Source organism: Ipomoea triloba, chromosome 1 (genome assembly GCF_003576645.1).
Source record: "Ipomoea triloba cultivar NCNSP0323 chromosome 1, ASM357664v1".
NCBI classification, from domain to species: Eukaryota; Viridiplantae; Streptophyta; class Magnoliopsida; order Solanales; family Convolvulaceae; genus Ipomoea; species Ipomoea triloba.
In genome coordinates, this window is record NC_044916.1 from 9091898 (window position 1) to 9112364 (window position 20467).

Genomic DNA, 20467 nt, shown 5'->3' on the forward strand with positions numbered 1-20467 from the left:
TTTTGATGAGTTTATGTTTGGAATAGATAGTTGTAGTTTTTGAGAAGTTTATGTTGGGAAGAGAAAAAAAATAGAAGCTTTTACGCTCCCGCTGAATGCGCAAATAGGCCTCCCCCTCTCTTCCACGCGGGTCCCACTAGCTTAGTCGAAAAACCACTCCTCCTGCAAAGACCCAAAAACTTCTCTTCCTTCTCCCACTCTCCTCCACATCAACCATGCTTCCTAAAAACACACCAAGATCCACTAATGGAAAAACCCTTATGAATTTTATTTGATTTCTCCCTAAACCAGCGGTAACCGAGCTCAATTATGTTATTGTCTAGAGCTTTTCCGCCAAAAGCTAGTATTTTATTTTCTACACTTATAATAATAGCCAATAATGTTAGACCCTTAACTGGAATTAAAAAAAAATATTGTGTAATAGTCTGCTATAACATATTGTACTTTGTGTATTTCTTATTGTGCAACCTCCAATTAAATTTCTAATATATCATTTTTTTAATACTATTGGCTCTGTTACAATGCAGTATCTGTTCATACATACTTTCTCAACCTACTGAAGCACAACGAGCCAACACCCCCACTGTGGATCCTAATCTTTTATATTTTTACCAAATTTTTCCGTTAAATATAACGGAAGCTTAACATTAAATTCTTTAGGCAATTTGTTTCTTTTATTGTAGTTTTCAAACAAATTGGCAATATTCTATAATACAATTCTGTATAGATTCCTAACTTAAAATTAGAATATTGAAGTCTTAATAAGATTCTATAATACAATTTTGTATAGATTCCTAACTAAACCATTATTCTACCCAAAATAACAGTATAAACATATCTCTTGAAAATATGATAAGAGTTTATAAAGAAATAAAGTTGAGCCTTATAACTTTTAGCCATAGTCATGGTTGAAAAAATATTTATGCACTCTTTGGGCATCCACCGCCTAGACGCCCATGTATTTTTTTTATTTTTTTTTATTTTTTGTTTTTTAAATTTGCTTATTTTTTAAATTATTTTAAAATTTATAATTATAAACTATTTAATATTTTAATAGTTAATACTAAAATAATTTAGGGATTGAAGATATAGATTATTTCACTTAAACCGATGTTGTTTTGAGTGAAAAACTCAATGGAACAATAACAAATCAATCGACTAGGAGACATAATTCGTGCATAGGCGGCCGCCTAGACCCCCAATTATAGTGATCCACCAGCTCCTAAACCGATTTTTGCAAGTGATAAGCGCTTAATCTTCTTTTAACACCGTGCTGACATAATAATATATTTGTTAGATGCTTATCTATCTGCTGAAGCTTGGAGTTGAAGTGAATGCATTGAATCGAAATGGCTACACAGCACTTGATGTAGTGAAGGCAGACGCAAGCAACTCCGGAGCCAAAAGTTAGTTTACGCCAACCTTAGTTTGAAAAATTGTTGCGAACCTCGGTCCTCCACGACGCGGACAACATTTAGCCCAGAGTTGTGTAACACTTGTGAAGGTTGATTGGTCTCCTCAAATCGGAAATGCGGATCAGCAGTTACGCGCATTTCCCAAATGCGTATCTGTTACTGGAGTCCGGCGAGGTCCGGCAATAAGAACCGCGCTTGGGAAATGTGTATCCCTTGATACGCAATTCCCATTCGCGTTTCGCTTCATCCGAGGTCGGCGGTCTCCGGCGTCGAACAAGCATTTTGGAAATGCGGATCAAGTATATACTTGAACTGCATTTCCAAAATGCTTATTGCTCCGGTATTCCTATAAACGTAAGTGACATTTGCGAAATGCGACTGTGGTATAAAATAAATTTATACCACACACGCATCTCCCAAGTGTGGGTCTACTCGACAATAAAAATAAATAAATTTAAATCACATCCGCGTTTGGAAGTTACGGATCTGACGCCAACCGCATATCCCAAACGCGATTTTCGCTAAACAGTCAACTTTGTTTTTCATTCGCTTTTTTTGTCAATTGTTGGCTAATCATTCATATTTCGGTCAAAAACCCATTATATTGTGTCCTCATTTAGTCTTTTGGTGTAAGTGGATAAGGACCAACTTTTTAATTTTTTATTTCTTTAAAGAAAAACTTATAAAGATAATAAGCTTTATATTTTAGCGTTTAGAAATGAGCTGGAATGTGGTGATGAAGTTGATGTTTCAGTGGTTATTGGGAATGGGTTTGAGGTGATGGAATGCGGTATTAACTTTATATATCAAGAACTTGGAGAGGATATTCAAAATAGTTACCTGTCCTGGAAAGAAGTCATTGGTGGTGATCTACGAGCATATCGTTTAAGCACAGGAGAACACTTGCTCTGCCGTGCTACTTTCACACGCAACAATGAAGCAGAACAAATTTCTGAGCGAGCCAACTGGTCAACAACAAGCTGGGGAAAACATTTGTTTGAGAAGGATTCTGTAAATTTCACTGGTATGTTAACTTTTCTTATAAGTAATAAACACTTTATTCATGATTATTATTACATTTTTCAGTATAAGTATTATTTTTATCTTGATTCGACCCGTCTCATGGATTCTCATACAAGTTTTTGCCTTAAATAAATGCCTTTGGGGATTGGGGTGTTGGGTTAAATTGGATTACTCTCATTTATCTTCTAGGACTAGGAGGTCTGAAATTCATACATTGTTTGCTCTGTTGCAGAGATTGATGCGATGACTTGGTTTGTACGGTACAAGGGCTATAAAAGAGAGAAATTGTTCTGAAGCTCACAAACAAGACCACATTGTACATTTATAAATTTTGAAGTTTATAGGTATAAATAAATTACTAGCTTTTGGCGGAAAAGCTCTAGACAATAACATACTTGAGCTCGGTTACCGCTGGTTTAGGGAGAAATCAAATAAAATTCATAAGGGCATCCCATTAGTGAATCTTGGTGTAATTTTTGAGAAAACATGATTAATGTGGAGGAGACGGGAGAGAGGGAGATGAGAGATAAGCTTTTGGGTCTTTGCAGGAGGAGATGTTTTTGGACTGAGCCGGTGGGACCTGCATGGAGGAGAGAGAGAGCGCCTATTCTTGCATTCAGCGCAACATGTAAAAGCTCCTATTTTAATTTCATTTTTTTTGTCAGACTTCCTTCTTTTTTTTTCTTCTCTTCGCTCCCATCTTCTCTTTCTTACTTGCACCCCAAAAACTCCTCAACAACTACAACTATTGAAGATGCTTTAAGAGGTGTATGACACTACTTAGATTAGTGTCCACTCAAGTAGAATGAGTTAATTCCACTTTTGGTCCTAGACTTATTAGGCGTTTGCCAGGTTTAGTCCTTCATAATAAAAATGGTCAAATTTTAGCCACGCTTTTTGATCGTTGAACACTTTTAGTCCTCCGTGACTTGTGCCGTCTGTGAACCATGAATTAGGACTTTTTAGTCTTTTTATGTTGTCTTCTTCTAATTCTTGTATTCCTCCATTTTAGTGGGTTTTTTCAGCTACAACAAGAACGGGAATGAACAGTTTGAAGGTCTCAATTCCAGAATTTCTACAACTTTCCTTGAGGTTTCTCGTCATCAAAACAAACAGGGCGCGAAGATTCTCCCTCAAACATCTGAAAATTGAACAAAGAGGCTTCCTTTCAAAACATTCCTCCATCCAAACGAATAAGTTGTTCATATATATATAAAGAAGCAAAGCCCTCAGGCGCAGGTTGCTAAAGCTAAACGACACAATTACGTATAGAATATTGGCTTCAAGCAAACAAAACTCTAACACTTAAACAAGCTAACCATGATAATAATGAAATCAAGAACCACAACACCTCACATCAGTTTTGTGCACCATTATTTCTTGCTTTGCCTGGAAGCAAAATACCAAGATTCCAAAACCCACCATCTAAAAGCAAACTAAAATTTGAAGCCCTAAATCATTTCACTGTGCAGTAAATCACTTAAAAGATTCTCAAAAATTTTACTACATAGTTAAATTAATAAACTCTCTCTTCCATTCAAAGATTTGATTTTTCTTTGTGTGCTAAACAAGAACATCAAGGAGTGCTCTATACGTTTTAAAGAATTTAAAATTTAAAGAAGCCCAAATGCATAAAACATAGAGAGAATCGAAATACTGACCCCGTACAAGCAAAGTAGGGATAAACCCAAGAATCATCCGATCTATGCAGTTGCATTTATCAAAAAGCAATTGAAAGAGATAAAACAAATTTATTTCAATCTCAGCAACCTGGAATGAGGAATTGATGAGGCCTTCAAACTCTGTTCATCTCTGTTTTGGTTGTATCCGAAAAACCCCACTAAAATTGAGGAATAAAAGACAACATAAAAAGACTTAAAAGCCCTTTGATTTCACGGTACACAGACGGCACAAGTCACGGAGGGCTAAAAATGTCCAACAATCAAAAAGCGTGGTTAAAATCTGACTATTTTTATTATGGAGGACTAAACCTGGCAAACACTTAATAAGTCTAGGACCAAAAGTGTAATTAACTCAAGTAGAATTGTGTCGGATTAGTCCACTTAACATCACTATCTGCTATGAGTAATGTCTTCATGGTAACTTGAGAAGACTATGAGGGTGTTTTGCAAACGACTGATAGCTTATAGCTAATAGCTGGTTGGTTTAGCTAGTAGTTGATGGCTGATTGCATTAACTGGTTTGACCAGCTGGTTGTATTAGCTGATTATAAAAAACTGTTTGGTAAATTAGCTGTTTACTAGTAGTTGATAGAATGTAAAATGACATTTAAGGGTATGAGTGTATTGTATTATTTCAACCTTTAAATATAACAAGATTTCAAATGATACACACCGCCCATTTAAAAGTAAATCTCATTGATTTCAAAAGATAAAATAGTCAATATACTCATTGTTCCCAACCAGCTGATACAAAAATCTACATTCATTAGCTTTTCAATTTTCAGCTTATTGGCCCAATAAGCCACTGCCAATAAGCCATTTACCAAACACTTCAAAATAGCTTATTGATTGGTCAAACAGCTAAACTTGGTCAAATAAGCTAAAATTTGACTTACAATAATCAAACACCCCCTATGTGTAGACCTCAAATTGTTTGTAACTATGTACCGTATTAGCTAGGTTGTGTGTGATTTTTATCTTGTGAGTTAGGATAATTATTTTTATCAACTCCAAAGGTTAGTTGTCTTTACGTAGAAAGAGATTTTTGTATATTATTTTTGGAATTATATGTACATGCATATATAGGAGACATACAAATCTTAATACAAAATTTAGTACGCATAAGGAAATGCAATCAACACCAATCACTTGATATATGGTTTATTCGTAATACAAATAGTATTCCTAGTACTCCTCGTCAAGTGAAGGAAGGCCAGAAGTAATACAAAGTTTGTTATGAAGCACATGAAAACGTGAGAAAGCTAAAGCTTTAGTGAAAATATTTGTCATTTGATCCTTGGTGGAGGTGAAGTTAACTTAGCTTGTAACTATTTTGAGGCAACTTTGTTACGAATAAAGTGATAGTCGATCTCAACATGTTTGGTGTGTGTATTAAAAAATAAAATTATTACACAAATAAGCAGTTCCAAAGCTACTACACCACAATATTGGAGCATCAGCTAAAAGAATATAATAGTCAAAGACTAACCATGTCGCAATTAGCTACAACTTTGTACTCTACTTTAGTTGACAACCTAGCAACCGTCTTTTGCTTCCTACAAGCCCATGAGATGAGATTGAAGCCAAGAAAGATAGCAAATTCATTCATAGATTTATGATCATCAAGACAACCAAGCTAATCAGCATAACTATAGACAAGAAAGATATCAAATTATTTTAATAAATATGAACGCCAGAATACCATATTAAATTCGACCAAATCCGAAATTTAAAATATTTTATGAGTTTGACATTTTATTTATTAAAGATTAGATTTAGAAATTACAAATCAAAATTTGAACAGGTTGATCGTCTAAATATCATAACCGACCTAATCTGTCCCGTGCACATGCCTAGCTACAGGAAATGTACCTTTAAAATAAAATGAATAAAAAGTATGAGATTGCAAATGTTTTTGAGTTGCAAATTCACTCGTTACAAAAAATCAGAGAAAGAAAAATGAAAGAGAGAGAAAAATGAAAGTGAGAATGATGAACTAGATAACAAAGAACACAGAGGAGGAAAGAAATGTCAACTTGACACAATTTAGTGGCAGCGATCGATAGTTTAATTGCTTCAAGCCTTCTTTAATACATAATATATTAATTACAGACACATATTTATTAACTGAAGAATACATAATATATTAACAAATCGAACCCATCCACAATGTAAGGTGGACCTTAGTGCATGGTATAACAATGCGGAACCAAAAACTTTTCACTGTTCTGACCTCAATTTTAACTAATATTTTTAGGGTATTATAATCATCTCTAGCTTGAACTCAGTTTTCCTCTACTCTACTATTGCCCAAAACTTCGACTACTCCATCGCAATAGCTCCTCTAGCTCTTCTTCTGCTTCCTCCTCATCACATTCAAATTCATCAAAGTCTACATCACTATCATCATCTGTGTCACCACCATAAAACATCTTAATTAGAAAACAACACTTCATTTGTGTCTGAAATGGAGACAGACACACAGGAAAGCAGCTTATTTCGTTACGTACATACAGTTAAATATATTTGTAGTCTAACAATATTTAGTCTAATTGCACTACTTAACAAGCCCAGTTAACTTGTACCACGGTCCTAGCTAATGTATAATACAGGAAAATCTTACACATACCTGAAGAAACTCCAAAAATCACACGATGATCCTCAAACAAATGGTCGTATAGTAAACCCCTTACATTTGGATCACCATCTGACCTTCCTTTGAGGACAAAGTACTTGGAGGGAGAGAAGAAGTAGTGATTCACTGCTAACTGACAGATAGACATGTAACGTTCGATTGTCGATGAAGATGATGTTTGTGTTTCTTGATGAATAATATCATACACAGGGCTAACTCCGAGCTCCTTAATCCGCAAAGTGTGGCTCTGTCCAACTACTGAGACATTGATATCATCCCCAGAAGCCAAATACTTGCCAAATTTCCAGTGGCATAGAAACACCAGATCTTCATTTGGCCCCGGGATGCCAATATATGTTGGGTTATAAATCCATTTCAGACCGCTGCTTATGTTGCTGACTTTGATGAAAAACGAGAAGGAGCCCCCGAATTTTCCTTCCCCGAAAAACTTGAATTTTCGGGGATTTTTGCAGCGTGAATATACCATGGATATGGTCAGTCCTGTAATGTTGGTGTCTGTATATGAAGCCAACTTCAGAGTCACTGAATTTTCTACATCCTGCTTGTGGCTAAACCACCTTGGGACTTCACTTCCTGGAAAATAAGTGCTAAAGATGCCAAATTCGTACAGTCCCTACTCCCAAAATAAAGAAGAAGAAAATCAGAAAACCATATCAGCTCAAATCATACTAAAAGATTGAATCTAATCAATCAGCTAGTCTAACTCGTGGCCTTATAAGCCATTGTTATCAAGGCGACACCTAGACGTCCGGTCGGTGGAGACCAGATGCCTAACAAGCTAGCCTAGCCTAAAATAGGCGAGGCGGGTTCAGGCATCAAGCTAGCCTAGCCTAAAACAGGCGAGGCGAGTTCAGGTGACACCTCAAACGCTTAACCCGACTAAAACTTCGGTCCAACACGGTTTTTTTTTTTTTTAAATGGCAATTAAAATTGAAAAACATTCCCAAGCCCTAGCCAAAGGCTTCTGCCTCTTAGGGCTGAGACATTGACGCTTATGTGGTAGTTGGCGACTAGGCGGTCAACAGCATCTCGCCTAGAAAGTCCGCATTGATAACAATGTTATAAACTCATGTTTTGTCTTATATTTCTAATGTGGGACTGTGCAATGTTAGAATTTGTGATGAAGGGTAGGTACCTGGACTAAGTATTTACTCCTTGTTTCTGTGAGTTCATTGAAGAGCTCAACCTCAGCATCCCGAATGGCTTCTATATCTAAGTACCCCAAAGTTTTGACCAGTTGTGCATCAAAGTTGCTTATTGGTGCAAGCTTGAACAGGCCCTGAACCTCATCCAGTTTCTCACAATCCATCACAAGCAAGAATAGCTCTGTCCAAAGATTTGGCAGATTTCTAATGCCTTGCAGTGATGTGCACCCTGCTGCCTTGAGTTTCGTGAGGCTCAATGGGAGTTCCGGGAGCGTTTGGAGATTCACACAATCGTCTAACCACAGTTCCTTGAGCACACCGAGGTCTATGATGCTCTGTGGAATGCTGCAAATTAGGTTGCCACTTAAGTTCAAGAAATGTAACGAGGGAAGACCGGTGATGCCAGTCGATAACGCCTCATCTGTCAGGCTGCACTTCACGAGACTCAGGCTTACTAAGGAGCGGGATAAAGAAGACAGCACGAAACTTTCAGAATATGGAGCTTTTTTTAGCCTGGATAACCAAGACCTCCACTGTGTATGCTGGTGACCGAAAGCAATTTCATCCGCGTGGAGTGTGGTTAAGGATTCGAGCTTCCCTAGCTCCGTTGTGGTTGTGGCTAGCCTTGAACAGCCCGAGATGACGAGGTGTTCCAAGGATTTTAGGTTGCTGAAACTTGTTGGAAGCCTCCTGAGATTCTTGCAGCCTCTTAAGTTGAGAAAAGTGAGTCCCTCAAGATCTCCAATTGATTCATGAATCTCAGCCAGTTTTGTGCAGTGATCTCCAATTGATTCATGAATCTCAGCCAGTTTTGTGCAGTCTTTTAGGATCAGTCTTTTGAGACTAGGAAGGCCACAAAAATTTGGGGTTGTCAGAAGGCTATGGGAGTGACTGAAATTGAGGATTTTCAAAAACCTTAGGATCTGATACATGACACAATGGATATATCAGTCAAACAACAGAAAATGAACATTGTTTAGTACACACAAAGTCAAGAAAATGGGGGTACCCGAGGATACAAACTTGTAACTACAAGGTCACGAGTTTGAATCTCAGCTCAATCTGGTCAGCTTTGAGCAATCTAGACTGATTTACCTCCTTGTGATCCTTTACCAGCTAGGATCACAAGGCGGGTGGGGTTTACCTAGTGCACACCCTCGGGTACTGGGTTTCCCTCGTTACCCAAAAAAAACAAAAAATGTCAAGAAAATGGATAGATACCATACCCTGATTCCATCCCAAGCTTTTCTCAAGTTGCCATTTCTCATGTCCAAAGCAACCAGACCCTCCAAAGGAAAATCATCAGGAATGGACTTTGAACTGAATCCATGCCAAGAGAGAAATCTTAAATTCACTGGTAGCAAAGCATACGAGCCGGATAACTTTACATGACTGAGCTGCAGAATTCTCAGTCTCTCCATTCTCGAAAATGCATAAACTTCGAAGCATGGTTCATCCGAAATTTCTGCATTGTTATTTATAAGTTGTGACAGAAAGTTCAGTCTGCGACGCTTTTGCACATTCTCGCAATTTCCTCCTGCATAAAGTCTTTCAGCATCATTGACATTAAACATTGATGTAGTGACTCTAGCTTTCCTCAACATTTGCATATCAAGAACAAGGCCTTCAACTTTTTCTGTCCCCTAATGGAAAAAAAAAAAAAAAAAAAAAAACAATCCAAAAATATAATGCTTATAGTTACAGAAAAATGTGGGAAATAAATGAAGTGTGGAATTGGATTATCTTTACATTTTTCGCCTTCAATACATTGAAAGAATCTTTATGTATCCAAATTCTGCTTCTTTTCCAAGGCTCCCAAGGCGATTCTTTTCGAATAATTTCTCTTCCCATATCTTGAATAAGCTGATGCATCATAATTTTACTCTTACTAGCAGCATCAATTGTTGTTAACAGACACCGATCGATAAGGACTTGAATTCCATCAACCGAAAACAAACCACATCCATCAAGCACAGTTACCACAAAATCCCTGTTTTTGCCAACAAAGAAACAAGCAATATCAAGGAAAATGTTCCTGACATCATTATCAGGCAAAGAATCAAAACTGATCCTAAGTTTTTCAAGAATTTTCGTCTGAGGAATCACTTTCAATTTCTGTAATGCACTTTCCCACACCTCAGGACTTGAGCCACATAAAGCTGACCCCAAGACCTTAAGAGCCAAGGGATTCCCTTCACAGTGAAACACAACATTGCTCGAAAGCTCCATGAAGTAGTCCTCGGGTGGCCACTCTTCCCCAAACGCGTGCAGGCTAAAGAGCTGCAGCGATTCTTTCTCGCTCAACGCCTTGGCCTTATACATCTTCCAATCACAAAACTCACTGCCATCGAACAAGTGATCATTTCTCGTAGTTATGATAACTTTGCTCCCGGGATGCAGCCATTCTCGCATGCCAAGAACCGTGTTTAACTGATCTGTATCCTCAACATCATCAAGAACAACAAGAATCCTTCTGTAATTCACAGCTTCTCTTATCCTCACAGTACCTTCATGGACATTGTAGATCTTCTTCACCTTTTCCCCAAGGATATCTCTGAGGAGCTGTGTTTGAAGGCGGGGCAGGCCATCATACTGCTCTGAAGCTGCTCTTACATCTGCAAGAAAGCTACTTCCATCAAAGCTGTGATAGTTGAGATTATATGCAGTCTTGGCAAGGGTAGTCTTGCCCACACCCCCCATCCCATACACTGCAAGAATATCAACACTGGTTGATCCATCTTGTAGCCATAGATTGATCTCCTTCACTCGAGTTTCTATTCCTATAGGGTGCTGAGAAACATACAGAACTTTGCGGTTCAGCTTTCTTGCTGCCTCCTTCACTATTTGTTTGATGAACCTTGATTCATACCTACACATTAATAGCCCAAGGCATCACTATATATATATTTAGTTAATTACATTTTTTGTCCTAAATTTATTGGTGGCATTAAGTTCTTTTTTTAGAACATTCCATGTTAGTCCAACTATTATTGTGACAGGACTATTTTTGGTTCTATGTCAACAAACATTTTTAAATGGCATTAAATATGAGGGCATTTTAATCTATTTAGTTCTAAGTGTTAATTTCAAATGGTCAAATAGGCCCTCGAACTTTAGCTGAAAAGTCAATTACCTCTAAACTTTTGAAAGATACAATTAAACCTATCAACAATTCATTTTGATGCAATGAAGCCAAAAAAAACGGTTAATGATAGGCTATCACATGTCATTAGGGATCTGGCAACCCTCCGGCGATATTTCAGGCAAAAAAAGTGACCGGTGATAGGTGAATGGTCGCCGCTCACGGAGAAAGAGACCAAGGTCGCCTTCTCGCTAGATTTATATGTATCATTTTACTGCTATGGAAGCTCAGGTATTAGAAGTTCTGCTATGAGAATTTTTCAAAAAAGATTTAAAAAATAAATAAATAAAAATTATAGGTTGGAATGTCCTCATACTTAACATCATCTAAATAGGTTTGATGACGGATGACCAAAAATAATTATGCCACAATAATAAGAACTAACGTGGAATATTTTGAAAAAAGAAATTGGAATTATATATGAGATGATTGATTAGTGATTACCCATCAGCCTGATTGTGAGAGACCATCCCCCCTAGATCAGCAACTTCTTTAAGAGCAGCCCTCCACTGGTTCACCTTCTTCATCCATCCTGATGAAGATTCCACTCGATCTTCATATCGACCAAAAGCTTTAGCAAAGCTCCCTCCTTGCTTCCTCACATCAGAAGGATCCACGCTGAAGAAAACAGGAAGAACGAAGAATGGCAATCCCCCACAGCCACTACGCTTCCACTCCATAATCCGCACAAGCTCATCAAGGCACCTCTCCGATGATGCATACTCTTCTGTCACTACAACTATCGCCATTCTTGATTCTTTAATGGCCTTTTTAATATGCAATCCTCCATCTTCTTCTTGTTCTTCATGGTCAAACTGACAAGTTGGGATTCCTGCATTGGTCAAGGCGGCAGAGAGATGACCCCCAAAGGTCTTACCCACTTCCTTTCTCCTGAAGCTTAACAAAACTTGTACTCTTGAATTCATCAAATTAAACTCTCTCAAGAAGAAGAAGAAGAAGAAGTTTTCTTGAGTTGAGGAAGCTATCTAGTGCAGCAAGAAATAGATAAAGGCTGGCTGTTTAGATCATAGTGCACATTGTAATCCTCGAAATCCAACGACATTTTTTATGCTCAGCAAAAGGGAATAAACTTTATTTTTTAGAGTAATAATAATAATATTTGCAAAAAGTCAGAATATATGTTATCTAAATTATTATTATTAATATTTGTTTTAAACTTATGTATTCCACTTTGTCACACTAAGCTTTGTCACACTAATCCGAGTCACTGCCGATGTAAATAGTTAGTTGTGCAATTAACCCGCCAGTCACATCCTAGTCTTTATGTGTGCACAAAGGATCAAATCAACACCTTCCAGCATACTTAGACTTTTCTTCCCATACATGCTTCTAGTAAGATTCAAATTTACAAATTGCCACCTCTCATCATAACTTTTAAGTCAAGTAATGAACCAATTATGCTAAACCACGAAGTCATTATTATTATTATTATTGGTTGGCGAGGGATGACAAATTATACCATGGGCCAGGGTCTACATTGCAAAATTAACATTCAGATTTTGTATTTGTAGTTGCATATTTTGTACCTATAGTTGACAGTTTCTGTACATGTAGCTATTATATTATGTGTTATCAATTGTCTTATTTGTTTACATATACAAAATTGTTAAATTTTTGTGTTATGGTTTATAATGCAATATGAACCCTGATCCATGATATAACAATTGGCGAGGGAGCTCCCCCACCACCCTTCCATAGGCTCTATATTGATAAAATTAATAATTGTACCTATTAATTAGACAAAGAATAAATGAATAAACAAAGAGTTAATTCCAGCAATGGTCCTCCGACTATGTTGATTTTTCAAAATTAGTCTCCGACTTTTAATTTGGACAATTTAGGTCCCCTGACTTTCAAATTATTTCCAATGTTGGTCCTTTCGTCAAATTTTGGTTAAATTGAAGTCAAATGAAGGGGTAAAATTGTCCGTTCACATGTTTAGTGTATTATTACTCGTATTTCTCTTATCCTATACGCTGTATATATGAATATAATCGCAGTCGAAGTCTCAATCGAAGTCATATAATCTCATTCGATGTCTCTTCGACTGATATTATATTCATATATATAGCGTATAGGACAGAAGAAATACGAGTATACAAGTGCACGGACAATTTTACCCCTTCATTTAACCTCAATTTAACCAAAATTTGACGAAAGGACCAACATTGGAAAGAATTTGAAAGTCAAGGGACCTAAATTGTCTAAATTAAAAATCGAGGACTAATTTTAGAAAATCAACATAGTCGGAGGACCATTGTTAGAATTAACTCAATAAATAAATTATAGGACAATTGGAATTTGGAAGTGGGAATACCAATATTTCTAGTCAAAGCCATCGAGTACTGGCGTACAGTATCTGCTACGTTTTCCTTCAAGATTTTTATAATTGGAAACATACTTTTGACAATTATGTCCTGATTGTCAATCATCAAGCAATACCAATGGAATAAAAGAAATTAATATATAAAGCAAGTGGTCGTTACACAATGCTTCAAATTTCTGTACTATTTGGCACTTTTCATGTTCAATTCCTGGCCTCCATTCAAATTTGTTGAAGGACCATTTCCACTACCAAGTGGCAAATTATACAGTGGACCAAGAATAAATGTTTGTGTACTAAATATTTATTATTTGATACTTTGATAGTATATGAAATAATGAAGATTCATTACACAAATAATGTATCTTCATAAAATAAGCATTCGAAGTATTAAAAATATACATTTAGTACATTATGTCAATGGTCCATCTTATAAGGTGAATAAGCTTGAACTATGGTCCATGATATAATAATTGACTTCAAGCTTAGCCAACTAGCTAGCTACAACACTATGGGACTTAAATAGAAAGGAAGGAAGAATAAGAACATGAGCTTAAATGTCAAAGTTGTTAGCTCCTCGTTTTTATTAGGAATTCTCGATCTATCTTTCTTATATGTCCGTGCATTACAAGGTTGCAACTTACTAGTATATTAAAAATAAATTTGGGGCCAAGGCCCCCTGCACCATGCAGTTGGCTCCGCGCATGCTAACTCATGAGAGCATTCTTATCAATGGAGTTTTTTCGCGATTTTTTAGAAGTTTTTTGTAAGTGTAATTAAGAAAAAAGAAAATGTGAATGGAGAAAAAAAAAATTAAAACAAATCAAATTTTAAAAATAAAAAATAAAAAAAATAATGTGGTCAGGCGCGCGCGTGCAGTGTACGCCCCCGCATGGGCGCCTGCTGTGCGCATAACGCGCACAGCAGCACATGAGCATTAAATTATAATGTCAGAAACACATTGGCATCTCTTCTCTGACATAAAACAACCAATATCTATTGGTGGTGATGCTCTGAATCAATATTCTTAATAATAGTTTGCCAAAGACCTTGTGGTCTAGTGGCACCCGGTATCCCGGTTTACACCAAAAAATATTCTTAATAATTTTTTTTCACCAATCAAATAAAGAAATAAAAATTAAGGGAAAATGACACTTTTTCCCCCTATGTTATATGCTTATAGAATTTTTCCCCCCTGTATTATTAAAGTGGCAGTTTCCCCCTCAGTTATTTTAAAAGTGATAGTTTTCTCCCTTGTAATGTTAAATTGACATTTTTGTCCTTAAAATAACTATTTCATTTATTTTTATTTTCCAATCAATTGTTACTAATATGTATGGAAGATCACGGTTCGATACGAATCTAATCGAACACTGTAGCAATTGAACTTAAATAGTATATACGGTTACGGAGAACTTAAATAGTATATACGGTTACGGTTACGATTCAGAACCGAAAAAATAAAATAAAATAATTGTTAAATTTAGACTATTTTTAAATAAGAAATAAAATTATAAAAATAAATACGTAGTAAATAAATACATAAGTTTTGATTGGCGGTTTAAAATCGAAATTGGAACCGAACCGTACCGATTTATCAAAATAAGTGTTTGATTATTTTCACTATATATGACTGTGGTTAAGTTGCGGTTCACGGTTCAACAATTATTTAATTTTAAATTTTTCGGTTCTGAATCGTAACCAAAACCATCCATACTATTTCGATATGATTGCTACAGTGTTTGGTTACTTTCGAACCGAATCGTGATCATTCATATATATAAATAATAATTTGTTGGAGAAGAAAAATAAATGAAATAATTATTTTGAGGATAACAATGACAATTTAACATTTCAGGAGGGAAAAGTGTCACTTTAATAACACAGGGAGGAAAAGTGCTATATGCACGTAACATAGGGAGAAAAAGTACCATTTTTCCAAAAATTAATAATAATTTATTTTCCATAAAATTTTAATTCTATTTCCCTACAAATATTTTTTCCTATAGACGGGACAATTTTGCCCGTATTCATGTTTTCAGCGTGACAACGTAGAACTTAAATCACATAATTGTTCTCGAATAAAATAAGAACTTCGCCCGTATTCATGTTTTAAACGAAAACCTACTTCTTCTCCTTAGATCTCCGATTCGACATGGCGGCATCCTCCTCTTCCGCCTCGGACTCGTCTTTGTCTTCGTCTCACCGCGAGTATCGGCGCCGCCGCCGTCACAGGGATCGTGATGTCCTCAAGGTCAGGAAGGAGAAACGCTCTCACATCAAACGACGCCGCAATCGTCGTCGCTCCTCCTCCTCCTCCTCCTCCGATAGCGGCCGCCACTCTTCTTCCTCCTCTTCTGAAGATTACAGGTAAATTTTTAGTGAGTTTCCTACCTTCAGAATTTATAGGCTTTAAGGTAAACTAAAATTTCAAGTCATTCATTAATTTTGTCAAAATGTGCAATTAGTCCTTTCGACTTGTGTGCTGCAATCGATTAAATAGAAATATTTTCTGAACTTGTGGATTATGTAATTGGTAACTTAAAATTTTTCCTGGGGCCACTTGGACAGCTTAGAGTTTTTTGTATTTGTAATAATGTGGGATAAATATCACAAACATTGTAGAACTTTGATTGATGTACTGAAGTTGGTATTGATGCTCTCTTATGAGTCAAAACTCAGAAATGTTTGCTTGGCAATAGGGAGGGGTAAAAATACTGGAAATTATCTCAAGAAAGAGAAAAGAACACTTGCATTATGTGTTATTGCAATTCTAACCTTTATTGTCATTTGGGAAATTACTATTGTTTCATGTTTGTGTGAGTGCTCGTGTGTTTGTGTATAGTTGTATTTTTTTGTGAACATTTTTTTTATGAATGTTGGCTATTCTTAAAAATGGGAAACTAGATAGAGTATTCTATCAAAGTCACAAGATGTCCAACTGTTAAGCTGTTTCTTAAAAAAAGTATTTTAAAGTAATATGGCCTCAGGTTTTTTTCTTTTTGAGTGTTTTTTGCTTTTAAAAAGTTTGATTACTACTGAACTTTGTTATCAAGAGTTTAACTACAAGTTCAATGGACAGAAAAATAAACTTGAGGAAACAAATATTTCTTTTCAAAATTGAATTTGGGTGGTATGCGAATAATTTTTTACATGAGAACAATGAATGAATTTTATTTAGCACCTTGAGTAAAACCTTAACATTTATTCTGTGTTTGTCTTTGATTTTTAGGACATTTATGTAGGACTTTCCTATGTTCTAATAATATGTAGGGTTGCTAAAAAGGCCTAGTGCAGGTTCCCATGTCAACCTTGCTAAGCCCTTTTATTCTTGGGAATGAGCTTTTCTCTTTCCAAGGGGAATAGCTATTATGAGGGGTGGCTTGGTATAAAGTTAGTCCAAAGTTCATAGGAATGGCCCATTTTTTTAAATGCTTAATTTTCCATTAATTAATAGCCTATTTTTGTTATGTTTTAGAAATATAATTATTGTTGTTGTTGTTGTTGTTCTTGTTATTGTTGTTATCATCATCATGTGTACATATATAGATATATATACACATACATACATCTATGTTTGAGTGTGTAACATTCAATATATAGGGTATTTTTTGTCTTTCAAATGTTTATTCCATTTTTATTTTTTAAACCAACCAAATATTACCTTAGTAAACCAAACAATGTAGTAGCCTTACCAATTGCATCCCCTATGAAATGGGATTCCTACTCCCCCAAAATCGATTCTATAAACCAAAGGTGCTGTGAGGTGATTTGCTCATATTATTAGGGATGATGACATTTACTATTCATAAAATTGTTGTTATGAAAAGCAAAACATAGTATTATTAAATCAAAACCTGATTGAAATATTCTTACTTGCATTTTCTTGTCACAGTTCTTCAGACACTGAGCATGAAGCAGGGGAACGTCATAAAAAACACAAACATAGAGACAGATCTAGCAAGGTGGTTGGTTGACATATGTTAACTTTGTGTTCCATAATATACTTGTTTGATGATTCATTGATAGATGACATTCTCGTTTCCTTTACAGAAGAAGGAAAAAGACAGAGGTAAAAGCCACAAGTCTAAACGTCGTAAACATAAAGCCAAAGAGGTAGGTCATTCTTTTTGTTGTTTTTTTTAATCCTTTATGCACCCAGTGTGCTATCATCTGGACCATGGGATTTATTATCTTCTATTTATTAAGAGCACTAGTTGAAACCAATACAATCTGCTTGCTTTTCTAGTTACTTAAGCAGAGTTAGCAGTTGTGGTAGTTTATACATGTTGAGCTATAGATCAACTGTGTTGTAATGTTATTACTTCTTTATGCTAAATTTGAGGTCCTTATGGTACTTCTTTTACCTTTGCATCTTATGGCTCTTTGAAATTGGAGCTGGGGTTTGACGTGACAACTGGGTGATTGATTGGCTTGCCTGGTATTTGTTTCTGGCTCGGGTTTTTATCCTGTCATTGGGAGTTGCATATAGAAACAGGAGGTAGAGAGACATAGCAGCCCTGTACAACTTTCTAAGGTTTGTGCTCAAACTTTCAATTCAGGTCAATTCCTACTTAGTTTCTTGTCTGGTTGTGCTTTGATTTGTTCCATCCACTTATCCAGTTTTTGGGCCGAGACAAGGATGATGGTGTCCGCCGCAGTGCTGTTTCTGGCAAAAAGGTAAGCAAGTTTATATCTTTATACACAGGTCTCCATAATAATGTACTCGATATAGTAGCTTGTGTAGTTTTCAACTGCAACCTTGCACTCCACTAATCAAAGAGCTTTTGGAAAAATCATGGTTTTTAAATTTTTAGATTCTACTGAAGCTTGAGAAAACAAAGGAGGACAAGGAAGCAGAGAACAAAAGAAACGAATTACTCAAATTCTTGAATGCAAGTTATGACTGATTATGTGGAGCCTAAAAGTAAGGTTGTATCACTCTGTGGGTGGAGGTTAATGCTTGTAGCATTCATTCTAGTTTTGGTTGTTTATGATGGTCTTTGCAGAGAATTAAATTGCAGCCTTAAGGTCTCGTGGTCTGTTGTGTAACACTGTTTTCTGAAATGTATCATTATAGTTGACATTTTCTGATTTAAAACTTGAAAGCTATCAATTATTTTACAAAAAAAATTATAACCCTCAGTTTTACCCGTGGTTCAAAACATTTGGTTCCAAACTATATTCGAACTTTGTCCAACGACTACTATAGTTTATCAAATAGTCTCGACAAGCAAACCATTGGAACTTTATTAGGGGTTCAATATTTTAGGATTCGAAATGTATCCGGTCCACTTATCAAAGTCAATATGTCAAGTTTGATACATTTTCAAGTGCAGTTACCATTTTAATTAGTTGGTCATCATAGGCTTAAAACATCTGGTTTCAAAATGCACTTAAACTTCATCATGTGACTATTATAGTTGATGGTGTAAATGTAAACAGGGGTACGGATTTACACCACGTGTGTTTGATTGTGTATGATGTAGTGTATGGAGTGTGTATGCTTGAGAAGGAAAGCTATGGTTTTCTCCCGGAGAAGAAGAGCCAAGAACAAGAGAGAGAGAGAGAGAGAGAGAGAGAGAGGAGTGAATATTCAGAATCGAATATGGGATCCGAGGATGAATGGATTTAGAATGCCCTTACAAGGATGGGTCAGGTCCTTTATATAGGAATAGGACCTGACCCTTCAGGAATATAATATTTTCCAAAGGGCACTTGACCCTTAATAATTTCTAAGGGACACTCGGTCTTTTAGGGATACAATAATACATCAACTATACGATTTGGACTCCTACGGTAGTCCTTGGGGTATTTACCCATCAATAGTCTATTAGAGTCAATGGGGGCTATTTGGTGTCAAATAAGTCAAAATTGAAGTGATAAGGATGAGAATTGAATGTTTGTATTCAATAGAATTTAGTGATTACAATAGTAGAGAATATGGATATATATACAAGAGGAGTCTCAGGTAGATTAGAATTGATAGTCATAGTGTGACTCAGATACATAGAGTCCTAATACTCCTTCTCAAGCTCATGATGAACTAGAAACTTGTAGTTTGTCTCTAAGAAAAGAAAATCTAGGACTTAGAAGAGTCTTTTGTAAATATATCAACTAGAAACTTGTAGTTTGTCTCTAAGAAAAGAAAATCTAGGACTTAGAAGAGTCTTTTGTAAATATATCAGCAAGTTGATCTTTAGTTGAAATAAAATTAATTTGAATTTTCCCGAAGCTACCTTATCTCTGACGAAGTGATAATCAATTTCAACATGTTTGGTGCGGGCATGAAAGATAGGATTGCACACATACATGTAGCACCAAGATTGTCACACCATAACTTGACAATAGGAATATTAGGAATCTTGATTTCTCGTAGCAAAGGCACAATCCAAGTTACTTCAGCTACTAGAGCTTTATATTTTGCCTCTGTAGAAGATCTAGCAATTGTTCTTTGCTTCTTACAAACTCATGACACAAGATTGGTTCCCAAAAACACAGCATAACCACTAGTAAAATTACGGTCATCAGGGCAACCAGCCCAATCAGAATCAGAAAAGGCATGAAATTCCCTAGATAATGATTGATTCACACATAAGCCATAAGTCAATGTTCCTTTAATATACCGTAACACCTGTTTTAGTTGTTCCCAGTGTGAAACTGCAGGAGCATGCATATGTTGACAAAGTTAATTGACTGCAAAGGACAGATTAAGACGTGTCACCGTGAGATATTGTAGTGCCCCAGCCAGACTCCTAAATTGTGTTGGATCATCATACGGGTCTACATTAAAAATTGAGGAAGAAACACAGTAGAGATAGGAGTAGCCAAAGGTATACACTTAGCCATACCAGCACGTTTCAATAAATGTCACATATATCTTTGTTGAGAAAGAGTAATAGCATTACTATTCTTTATCATCTCAATACCAAGGAAGAAACCTAGTTCACCAAGATTCTTAATCTTAAATGCAGTAGACTATTTTGACAATATACCAGTCACAAGTTTAGGATCATTCACCATCACAAGTATGTCATCAACATAAACTAGCAGGTATACA

General features: G+C 36.1%; 3 protein-coding genes across 3 annotated transcripts; 2 read left to right on the forward strand and 1 right to left on the reverse strand.

Moving 5' to 3' along the window:
• The first annotated feature begins 1297 nt into the window (after nucleotides 1-1297).
• LOC116024399 lies at nucleotides 1298-3104 on the forward strand. Its single transcript, XM_031265323.1, has 3 exons — nucleotides 1298-1406; nucleotides 2125-2439; nucleotides 2671-3104. The coding sequence occupies exons 1-3, from the start codon at nucleotides 1298-1300 to the stop codon at nucleotides 2730-2732; spliced, it is 486 nt and encodes a 161-aa protein (XP_031121183.1). The 3' UTR covers nucleotides 2733-3104.
• Nucleotides 3105-6214: 3110 nt separating this feature from the next.
• On the reverse strand, nucleotides 6215-12023 carry LOC116024490 (TMV resistance protein N-like). Its single transcript, XM_031265427.1, has 6 exons — nucleotides 11508-12023; nucleotides 9671-10790; nucleotides 9148-9564; nucleotides 7912-8844; nucleotides 6750-7389; nucleotides 6215-6530 (listed from the first exon to the last, which is right to left on the reverse strand). Exons 1-6 carry the CDS (start codon nucleotides 11987-11989, stop codon nucleotides 6424-6426), a joined length of 3699 nt encoding a protein of 1232 aa, XP_031121287.1. The 5' UTR covers nucleotides 11990-12023; the 3' UTR covers nucleotides 6215-6423.
• A 3465-nt stretch (nucleotides 12024-15488) lies between these two features.
• Nucleotides 15489-18552, forward strand: LOC116017727 (protein FAM133). Its single transcript, XM_031258358.1, has 6 exons — nucleotides 15489-15777; nucleotides 17303-17372; nucleotides 17461-17523; nucleotides 17900-17944; nucleotides 18031-18087; nucleotides 18225-18552. Exons 1-6 carry the CDS (start codon nucleotides 15563-15565, stop codon nucleotides 18315-18317), a joined length of 543 nt encoding a protein of 180 aa, XP_031114218.1. The 5' UTR covers nucleotides 15489-15562; the 3' UTR covers nucleotides 18318-18552.
• Nucleotides 18553-20467: the final 1915 nt, after the last annotated feature.